This window comes from Mya arenaria, chromosome 8 (genome assembly GCF_026914265.1).
Source record: "Mya arenaria isolate MELC-2E11 chromosome 8, ASM2691426v1".
Lineage (NCBI taxonomy): Eukaryota > Metazoa > Mollusca > Bivalvia > Myida > Myidae > Mya > Mya arenaria.
The window spans coordinates 7,270,456-7,282,336 of NC_069129.1; the positions used below are offsets into that span (position 1 = coordinate 7,270,456).

The window sequence follows — 11,881 nt, forward strand, 5'->3', positions numbered from 1 at the left end:
AGTAATTGTACAGTAAATTTATTCCAAATTATAATGTATATACTGGTTCCGCAATATTGCTGTCACTTGCTGTTTAATTATATTGTGCTGTGATGTATATTCCTAATAAGAAATGAAATACCCGGTTAATAGCATATCCTTTGTTTACCCTTATAGTTATGATTGACCTCGTGGTCCATATTTACGGGTCAACATGAAGGGGTCCCCCAGACCTCAGATAAAAGTTTACATCTTTTTGTATTTTTACAATGTAAAGAAATGTAATAATATTACTGAAACATACTTTATGTTTTACGCTCCTGCCTACATCTAGTAAATATAGTCTCGTATGTCTGAGAGGTGTAGACGTAGTCTCGTATGTCTGAGAGGTATAGACGTAGTCTCGTATGTCTGAGAGGTGTAGACGTAGTCTCGTATGTCTGAGAAGTGTAGACGTAGTCTCGTATGTCTGAGAGGTGTAGACGTAGTCTCGTATGTCTGAGAGGTGTAGACGTAGTCTCGTATGTCTGAGAAGTGTAGACGTAGTCTCGTATGTCTGAGAGGTGTAGACGTAGTCTCGTATGTCTGAGAGGTACAGGCGTAGTCTCGTATGTCTGAGAGGTACAGGCGTAGTCTCGTATGTCTGAGAGGTGCAGACGTAGTCTCGTATGTCTGAGAAGTGAAGACGTAGTCTCGTATGTCTGAGAGGTGTAGACGTAGTATCGTATGTATGAGAAGTGTAGACGTAGTCTCGTATTTCTGAGAGGTGTAGACGTAGTCTCGTATGTCTGAGAGGTTTAGACGTAGTCTCGTATGTCTGAGAGGTGTAGACGTAGTCTCGTATGTCTGAGAGGTACAGACATAGTCTCGTATGTCTGAGAGGTACAGACATAGTCTCGTATGTCTGAGAGGTGTAGAGTAGTCTCGTATGTCTGAGAGGTACAGACGTAGTCTCGTATGTCTGCGAGGTGTAGAGTAGTCTCGTATGTCTGAGAGGTACAGACGTAGTCTCGTATGTCTGCGAGGTGTAGACGTAGTCTCGTATGTCTGAGAGATACAGACGTAGTCTCGTATGTCTGAGAGGTGTAGACGTAGTTTCGTATGTCTGAGAGGTACAGACGTAGTCTCGTATGTCTGAGAGGTACAGACGTAGTCTCGTATGTCTGAGAGATACAGACGTATACAGCATCAACGTTTTATAGCATGGGGAGTAAATACTACAAGAAAAATGCTGATCCATATCATCAAGTCAGCATAAAGAAAATATATGCGTAGTGTATGACAATTAGATTGAATATGATGTTCTTGCTGCGGTTTCTCAGAGGTAGTACAGTTTTAATTTAAGTGAACAGAAAAACTGATATGTAATTATTTTTCCAATTGATCATTTTTTTTTCTTTTTCGAAAAAAAAACAACAACACATAAAAAAAATTGAAGAAGTAATACAAGTATCAATCAAAGTGTGAACTGACTCCTGAACTAATTTGTCAAAGATTTGCCAACACATTGTGACACAATGGAATAGTGTCGAATTAGATTTGACTTACATTGGTTTTGTTTAGCATGGGATTATGAACCAAATAAAGTAATAGCACATGTTTGTGTCAGGTTCAATGTTTTTTAGTAGTAGCAAAACAAATGATAACAATAAAAAGAAATATCATTACATGCAAACATGAACAGTTAAAGGTTTGTGTATACTTCAAAGATGAAATATTCAGTATATAATAAATACAAATAAATAAAAGACAGTATAATAGTTGATATTACTGTTACATTGTTAAGACATTTTGTTATAATTAGGGATGCAAACGAATGACAAAATTGATATTCGAATATTCGGTAATTCTTTCGATCGAATATTCGAATATTCGATTACCAAAATACACATTTTGGAAGATTTAGTAATCTTCCATCATTATTCCCTTAAGATATAGCTGGGGCAATTTTACCCTTCTTTGTCGTAGCCAGTACGCGCGGCGGACCCTGATTTACACCAAATGAGACCTTGAAATACGCAATTTTCAGAAGGAAAAAAACAATACATTATAAAAAACAAATCGAATAATTTCAATTCCGCTGCCTTTATTTTTGTAAACAAGGTTAAATTAGATGGATTCCTAGTCAAATAGCGTTTTGCGCCAACGGAGGGTCTTTCCGTAGGACAAGCAGCTTAGTTCTGAGATTGACCTCTAAATTTACTAAATATAACTATGGAAAACCCAAACCAACTCGGGAACTAGTAAAATAATAAAACGAAAACATATATGGATTTGACCCATCTATTGTTCAACAATAGAGAAAATATATCCTAGAACTCTATACTATACATTTACATTTCAAAGCATTATGAATACTTTTGAATATAAATACCAAATGAATGGGAAAACGTAATAGCATTGTGCAGAAACAATGATGCACTAGTACTTTTGCATGACCTTGCAAAGGGAAAGCTATTCGCAATAAATAATGTTATTCAAAACTTCATTTTTCATACAGTAATAGTCTCTGCTCAGCGTATAAGATTGATTATTTATATAGGACATTTTATTGGTAGCGTGTTATCATTTATATCTTAAACAATAATATTATTCAGGGATAAGTTTGTATTGAACATTATTTGTTATCAAGGAAACGGACCGTTTTATACTTATTTATACAATTTAATTTAACACAACGCCCATCACATTTGTCGTACAATTAAACAATAAAATAACGGTAAATTTAAGACGTATATGGGTGCTGGTCATTATCATAACAGTTGTCCAGACTGCCCAACAACGTTCTATCCGGCCATGTAAATAACACAATTGGAACTAAAAGGTCAATAAACAATCAAAATATAAGCAACATGCCCAGAAGTCGAAAAAAAGCAAGCCAAGTAATGTACACTTTAACCAAGATAAGCTTTTCTCCCACCTCAGATAAGTAGATTCATTAATTTAACCATGCTAGAAATTCTTATCTTGCCCACGGGCGAAGATAAATTGCCCGGATGGAACTTCTATTAATGGTCACCACAGTGTAATTACCTCCCTTGTTGAAGACTGTCGTCTGTAGCGCATCATGGAAACCTTGTCTTGTGGTAATATTTAGAACGCTAGTTAATTATTTCTCGCTTCAAATGTCACCAGAAAACAGTTTTCAAGCACCTTTCAAGAAATAATGCTTCACTCTTCTTAGAACTATTTAAAGACCGATCAGACCTTTTACATACTCTGAATCACTGCGCGAATATCCATGACAACCACGAATTATCGCATATCCGTACGCAATTATTTTCACTAAGCACAAAAGAGTTCTAGCAAAAAAATACATTTTTACTTAATTTTGATTAACTGAGATGGGAGAAAAAGCATCTACCATAGCCGCTCGTGTAAGATAGGTCCATCCCGACCCTCGCGCAGGGTGTTTTGCGGAAACTCGGTAAACCTTGTTTCCGCAAAACACCCTACGCTCGGGTCGGAATGAACCTATCTTACACTCTCGGCCATGGAAGATACTTATACAGTTCAACTGTAAACGCATAAGTAGCAAAGCCAAAAAAACACTTTGAAAGAGGCACAACGTTAAAAAACAACAAACATTACAAACGTATCGAAATGCGTCGAAATGTGGTCATAGGTAAATACTAGGGAACGGTTATTGAACATTAGGAGCTTCTCTGCCATTTTTATCGAAAGCAACCTCGTATGTATATGGACGGTAAACATACTCATAAATCGGTATGTTTAAATCCGCTGCAAGTAGACCGCGTAGTAATTTAATTTAGCAATTAAACTTAATGACTTAACTCTTGTGAATCTTAAAGTGACACTCTTATTCAAAATCAATGCCAATACATGAATTACAAACATACATTTTGAGTGATAAACCTTTAACTACTTAATAGGTAATTAATTTATGTTAAATATTAACTACTGATAGCAAGATTATGACCGTGTATTTATTAGCTGAAAACACGCAAATATTAAATTACTGGTGAGTGCTAAAATATTTACAATGATCAACTTTCATCTCACAGGGTAGAATATCTGTGTTTGATCACCTTTCTTTCAAATTAAATACGGTATCCTTAATAAGAACCATTGTTTTCGATAATTATTAATCCTTTTCGAAAAATTAAAACAATTTGATTCATTGAGGTGCTTAATTGGGAGTAAGAGTCCATCTAGTTTAAAAGGCCTAGTTTAAGCCTTCTATAAGTGACCCCACAGTTTTGAAAGTTTTATTATAGAAATGGACCCTAAATGGCTCTGAGCCAATAAGCGAATACACAGGAAATTGGCCCGAACTGTGACACCAGTGCAATTAGCAGGCGATGCATAGCAGGGGATTATCATGCCAAACATTACTTGCACTAAACCTTTTAAAACTAGGGTAGGGTTATTGAAAACTTAGCAGACCCAAGCAATACACAGGGTTTGATCTTAATCTGAACGGCTCTCCTCACTGTCGCCCGATGTTTCTTCATTGTAAACAAAATATCCGAGATGTGACAGAATGGTGGCAGCAAGTTTTTTCCTGAACTCTCTCCGCAGCAACTTGCTCTCCCTTTGATGGCACATACGTTTCAATATTTGCGGCATGGCGCACACAATGATGGCTGTGCCTACGTGCATGATCGTGTGTAAGTCCTTGAATTTGTTCGTCTTTGTCAATAAATCAATCGCCACCCACATCAGGAAGAGAATGACCGCAACTTTAAGACAAGTAGTTACTATTTGTCTTCTTCGAGGGTTATGCGCTTCTATGATTATTTCAAAAATGCTTTGTCGAATTCCACGCCGTCCTCTCACCTTGCACAACAAACCATCAACCCTTGATCGCCGTGTTCTGTGAACGTACATTGCGGCCTTTATGGAGTCGTGAAACAGGCGGTTGTAGTAGAGGGAGAAGTCGTTTATTGCGTCCCAAAGGTAGAAGAAAATAGTGAAATAGAAAATCAGAAATCCATAGGCGATCTTAGGTACGAGAATCATTGCCGTGTAGGAGAAAACGCAAATTCTGGTAAGGAATAAAATGGTTTCTAGAAAAACCACGCACAACATGTACAGAAAGAAAAGAACTGCTGTAAATGTAAATAGTTTAAGAATGTACGCAAAAATCCGGCATATGGGTGTTTTCTTTGGCAGAGGTAAAGCAGAACAATAGCTTGTTATAACAAGACGTCCGAAAGATATTATTGGGAGACCGTGAATAACATATATCCAAGCCAATTCTACAATACAAATGACCAAGTACATGGGAAAAAGAAATATAATGCACCAGTGGCAACTTCTATGGTAAATTCTTTTCCAGCGATCATGTTGAACAGCAATGGATGTTTTCCAAAAACTAACATTTAGCACCATTAGGACCTGTGAAACTGTAAAACGATACAAAAGCAAATATCCGGTTGATTTATCTGTAAACATAAGTGATCCAGAACGTTCGAGAGTGTTTATACTTTCACTCATTGGATGAAGTTCTGTGTTATTGGCATTAGCGCATTGGCCATTTAGTTTTGGTCCCAGACCTTTGGCAAGAAACTCTGGTAAAGACTTTGGTATCATAAGCAGGACTGTGGTGACTACAACATAGCAAGCCAGGGCTACAAAGGGACCACCAAGAAAGGGTAGAAAGTTGGTTCTACTCATTTCGTAGCCCGTGATTATTGACCGCAGCCCATATGGTACACCCAATTTCACGCTCGTCTTAATGAAGTTTTTCAAGTTTGAGTAATCAACGTATGCCTGAATACCAATTATACTAAGGGTTATGAAGGGAAAAACCACTCTTGTTAATCTGCCAACAACCAAAAATAGGAAACGTTTTTGTAACGTAACAGTGACTCTCTTTAGAGAAGCAAGGGGCATAAAAAGTGTTTGGAAAAAACTGACATGTTTATATCCCTCCAGTAAATAGATCTCGACAGTGTGATTGTGTCCGTTCAGTCCTTGTTCATGGTAGCTGTCGTCTGATTCTGTGAAACCTTGTTCTGTGCGGTTTAGTCTAACATAGGTTGAGCGAACACTGTCAAAAAATTTGTGCGCAACAAACAACAGAAGCATTGGAAAGTAGATGAATAAAATAATGGCTAACAAAATGGGCACATTCCACGAAATAGTGTCATAAATGTATTTAAATTCTGGACAAATAACATTACGTTTCATATTTGTTCTGTTAAATCTGTAAACACAACACTCTTTCTCTATACCTTCAAACGGACAAACAATGTTCTCACATATTATTTGCATGTACGCTGGAACGTTTCGTTTTCTTGAGTAACAATAGTAGCTTGGTCCGTACTTTTCCCCATCCGAATTATTTCTCATCAGCCCAAGAGTGATCGCATTAAGCGCCCTACTAATCGCCAGGTCATCTTTTACATTTCCAACCGTCAGGTGAGAGCAATCACCACTGACTCGTTTTAAAACCACCGGTAGCACTTGAGGCTGTCGTAGAACGGAATGATACAGTATACCCATTGACCATATTCCAAACTCGATGGGCCATCTCAGAAACTCCTGGGCTTCGTTCTTATCCCAGAAAGTCCAGGTCCAGATATTCCCGTTTATCACATCCGGGCTGCTTCTTATTTTAATCCCAGAACCGTTCTCCGGTCGTAGTCCCATGAACACGTATCTGGATTCGAACCTCCATACACGATAAATAAATGTACTAACAGTACGTTGATCGACTTTCATTTTGCATTTCTTGTTGACCGCCAGGTTCTTAAACACCATTGCATTCCGTTTAATTACATTTCGTTTTTTTCCATCGACGTAACTTTTTGGTTTAATAAGCGCAATGTCATTTGTGTTTATTTCGAATGGCAGCAAGTTCGTTGACAAGCCAAAATGTGAGTCATCTCGTTTCGTCGAAGATGGCAGTTTGCGATCTAATGTTCTTTCCCGATATTCTGGCATTTTAAGTCGTCTGTCATCATTTAACTGCCGTAGATCTTGTCCCGTCAATCCCACCAATCCACCGAGAGTGAAATAGTAAATTAAAAGCCTTGATTCCATCGTGTGACCCAATCCGACACAATCTGAAATTATGGAGCAACAGTTACTGGTTTTACCATTAAGCATTACGTTTAAGACGTGTACCGAATGTTTTTCAGATTAAAATTATATTAAACCATACTAAAGAACTACATGGTTCTTTTATTGATTAAATAGGTATCGGTTTTTGATATTTGTTATGCAAATAAATAAATACATAAAGTAACTCATATCAAGAAGAAATAAATACATTAAAGACAATTATTTTTTTTATATTCACCAGAGAAGATTGCTCTTAAAAATGTCCATTTTGAGAAGATTTTACACTATTTGTCGCGTGCATTTACGTTTAAATATTAGTCAAATATTCCCATAATAACACATTTATTATTATACATCTAAATCCGTCACAAAATCTTCCCCCTTTCGCGCACTGTATAATATTTCCGTAATCTAGGACGAAATCTTCCTTGTTGACTATTTGAGTTTATTAATTTCCTGGATAATAATATAATATTTTGTTTATTTTTTAGCAAACTACCTCAATTGTATGTTAGACATAACATGTTATTAAGGTACAGATAATAGAAAATAATATTAGACTTTATAAATGGGGTTTATGAAATGATAGCCAGGGACGTAGCTTGACGAAAATAAATGTGTAGGCCACTTTCTTGGGGTGTCTCCCCCCCCCCCCCCCGATTTTTATTTTAGCTATGTTGTGGTTGGTGCGTTTTGTTGTAAAAACATTAATGAGAACAACAAAATCAATCTTTTTTACCTTGAAGTAAATTTATATTAAGGCGTATTTGTCGGGATTTCAAATTTAAGCCCCTAATCCCCTATACCTTTATTGCAGATTTAGCAATTTTATTAATTCGATTTTCTGAAAAATGTGTAGGCCGCGGCCTACACGGCCTAAAGGAAGCTACGCCCCTGATAGCTACGTGGCTACAAATTCCTCAGTTAAAATCGCCACAGTATCGCTATCGTTTTTGTTTCGATCATTAAAGTCATATGAATTAACCCGATGGTAATTCATTAAGATTTGAAGAAAATGCACCGATCTATATTGAGCACATTTAGTATGTAAATTCGTACCAATATTATTATTACACACACGTTGCTTTGGCCGTAAAAGGTTACAAAATCCGTCGTTTCATTTACGATTTTTACCAAGAACAAAAAAAAACACACTCCGATAACTGTATATTAATTTTTTTTTCGATCTTTTGTGTAAAATATTTTTGATCAGTTAGACATTTTCAAATGTTACCAATCATTTAACATTAAACTTAAAGCTTATGGCTTGATACAGTGACAAGCTTATTTGTTCAATGGATACCTTAAAGTAACACTCGTATTCAAAATCAATACATACACATGTATTACAAACATAAATTTTGAGCGATAAATCTTTAACTACTTACTAAATAATGCATTTATGGAAAATATTAATTACTGGTAACAAGATTGTAACAGATTATTTAATAGCTGAAAACGCAAAAATGTTAAATGATTGGTGAGTGCTAAAATATTTACGGATATCTACTATCGTTCCATAAGGTAGAAATGCCGTGTTTTCTGTACATTTCTTTCAAATTAAACTGGGAATCCTTCGTACGAACCATTGTTTTCGACATTAATTCATCCTTTCTGATATATCTAAACACTTGTTAATTGTAGTAAAACTATTTGGGTAAGAGTGCATCTTTAATGAATAATGTCTGAAAGACATCAGCAAAACAACTTCAATGTGTATGAAATACGACCATAAAGCAGGTTGTATGACCATTCGTTCTGTTCGGTGGAAAGAGTGTGCAAAAAAATGCACACATTTTATACTTTCCAAAATTAAAAATATTGTTTTTTTTATATTCCAAAAATGATGAATAAATGTCGAAAACAATTGTTCCAATGAAGGATATCAAGTTTTATTTTAAATGAGCATAAAACATGGTATTTCTACCTAGTAAGACTATAGTAGACCACAGTTAATCTTTTAGCATTCACCAATCATTTAATATGTGTGCGTTTTCTGCTATTAAATACACGGTTTCAATCTTATTATCAATAATTGATATTTTCCACAAATGCATTATTTAGTAAGTAATTAAAGGTGTATCAGTCAAAATAGATGTTTGCTATACATGTGTGTGTATTGATTTTGAGTAAGAATGTCACTTTAATTTGATCACTGCACTCTTACAAGAAAAATTACCATCCAATGATTCCAATCACATCTTGATACTTTAATATCATAACACAGCGACTGAAAGAGGTCAGAATTTATCACTATGACTGGATGAGCTTCATGCAATTCGTAAAATAAATTATGTTTTAAAGCTATTTTCCGAACAATTATTACCTCTCGTTTAAGGAAAGAGGAAAGAAATGGGATTATATGCAGAAACAAGGATTGAATTACGGAAATACGGAAATGTCTTCATTTATGAGATCATCGGCTTGTAAATAATTATTTTTTACAACGAATGTGAAACAGCTGTTGCAACATGTTACCCAAGATTGTGGGTTTCTTCTGGTATTAAATGGATTACACATTGTAATTTTATTAATTGCTTTTCTTCAGATAAGTTATTCTAAAGTAAACAAATTATAAGCTGAAATTGAAAGGAAACTTAATCCCTGCTATTGGCGTTAACTGCGTTTCAACAATAATATCGTGAGGACATTTATCTTTTAAGCTGAGGTTTTAGGTTTACAACTAATATATCTTGCCTTTTTGAAACGGGGCAAGGTAGATCCATAACAATATACATGAAAATTTGATCTTGATATTGTTTGTATTGTGTCAGCAGGTCCCGTAAAATATAAATCACCATTTTAGAAAGTGCTAAGTTATTATATTTTAAATGTTTTGTTGCCAAAAGTGTTTCAACTTTACGTTTAAAAGTGATTTCAAGTGGTTGATCTTTTCCCGCGTTATTGTGACGTCATTTGAAAAAAATGTTTTCAGTAACAGTCGGGTCGTCCTATTTACAGAATGGGTAAGAAAGGATTACTGAAAGGTAATCCGAAATGAAATGAAGTATTTTTTTAACCTTTCTTGAATAAAATAATGAACTATTGGTGTAAATATAAGGAATGAATTGCGGGGTTGATGTCATTATCGGGGATATGAACGCAATTGGGCTGATCAAAGTACGACTCCACACACTTAGACCAGCCCAATTGCGTTCATTCCCCGATAATGACACCAGGCCCGCAATTCATTCCTTAAATAAACGTTACGTCATCTTGATATCTTACCGTTAACCGTTGAGGAGACATGCGTATACGTTCTTTTGTGTAAAATATTTCAAACATAATTCTAAAATGTTTTTGATAACATTTTTATGAGGATGGTTCAAGAATGTTGTCGATACAACTAGTAATTTGCCTGGTCTACATGCCTCTTACAGTGTCTTCATTTAAATATTAGTTCAGAGAACCGACCTCAGAAATGAGTATTATCTTTTTTCTATATCTAATTTAGTCTATTGGAAACTGGAGGCTAAAACGATGAATTGCTTTGGCGTCGATTAGGAACGTACATTATCTGGTTGTATTATTAATTCCAATATTAACGCCTAAAGTATTCTCCACCAAATAATTATCTTGATATGTCAAGCCATTTAAGTAATACTAAAGTTTTATGAGATACACATTAGATGCTCTCTTGTTTCAGCTTCGTATACTGTCAGATTCGTAAGCAGATAGTGTATGCATCAGTTATTTAAATTCAAATGGTCAAAACACAATAAAACAATAATGAACAATGTAACAGAAGCAACACGGACGTGTGTTCCATAACTGTTGAGACTAACAAGAGCACTACGGCACAGCTGTAGTGGGCAGCTTCACTAAGTGTCTTGGCCACAAGAAAAAGGATGCAATATACGCGCTATACTTTAACTTTTATTCCTCTAAAACGGAGCGTAGAGTAGCAAAGCGGTTTTCTGAAAGTTAAACATTTATACTCCCAGTAAAACATAAAATACAAAACAAATTCATGCGTGCATATAAAAAAATAGCAAAACACAACAGAATGTATCTATACAAAGAATCGTGGGAATCCTGCAGCTAGTTATAAATGTTTAACAAATTCACTAATTGATTGAGATACAATTTTATTAACCTTAACAACAAAATGTGATTGTATTTCTACCTTAACAGTATAAATGTACTTGTTTTTATCTTAACAATAAGAAATGTAATTATTTTTGAACAAAATTATTTAAACAAATGATTCCCCCGAACGAAGGCAAATAAAGCAAAAATAAACTTACTGAATACATGTGCCAAAAACGTAGTGAGATCGAAATAAACAAGATTTGTACTTAGCCTTCCGAAATCTTAACTTCAACTGCGCCCTTGCAAGGCGGCAAATCTTGCATTTGCATATAGTTATTATTTCAAGGGACAGTTCTGACCAACCTAAATGCAGGAAGCGCCCTCTAACAAAATAAGTTTAAAATTTCATTTCCTACATATGTGAGACATAAATCACCAGTGACCCCTAAGTTCTGGCAGGAACCATAGCGCACTGAACTAACACTGCGGTTTAGAGGTTTAGAGTTTGATGCGTTTGAACATCATTTTATATTGTACACACTTGTACAATATTCAGAGCTCGGTGCGTTTGAACATCATTTTATATTGTACACACTTGTACAATATTCAGAGCTCGGTGCGTTTGAACATCATTTTATATTGTACACACTTGTACAATATTCAGAGCTCGGTGCGTTTGAACATCATTTTATATTGTACACTCTTGTTCAACACTCGGAGTTTGGTGCGTTTGAACATCATTTTATATCGTACACACTTGTTCAACACTCGGAGTTTGGTGCGTTTGAACATCATTTTATATCGTACACACTTGTTCAACACTCGGAGTTTGGTGCGT

General features: G+C 35.5%; 1 protein-coding gene across 1 annotated transcript; it reads right to left on the reverse strand.

The window, feature by feature from the left end:
- Positions 1–309: 309 nt before the first annotated feature.
- On the reverse strand, positions 310–7,342 carry LOC128243951 (uncharacterized). Its single transcript, XM_052961973.1, has 4 exons — positions 7,250–7,342; positions 5,430–7,013; positions 4,434–4,682; positions 310–1,142 (listed from the first exon to the last, which is right to left on the reverse strand). The coding sequence occupies exons 2-4, from the start codon at positions 6,988–6,990 to the stop codon at positions 310–312; spliced, it is 2,643 nt and encodes an 880-aa protein (XP_052817933.1). The 5' UTR covers positions 6,991–7,013; positions 7,250–7,342.
- Positions 7,343–11,881: the final 4,539 nt, after the last annotated feature.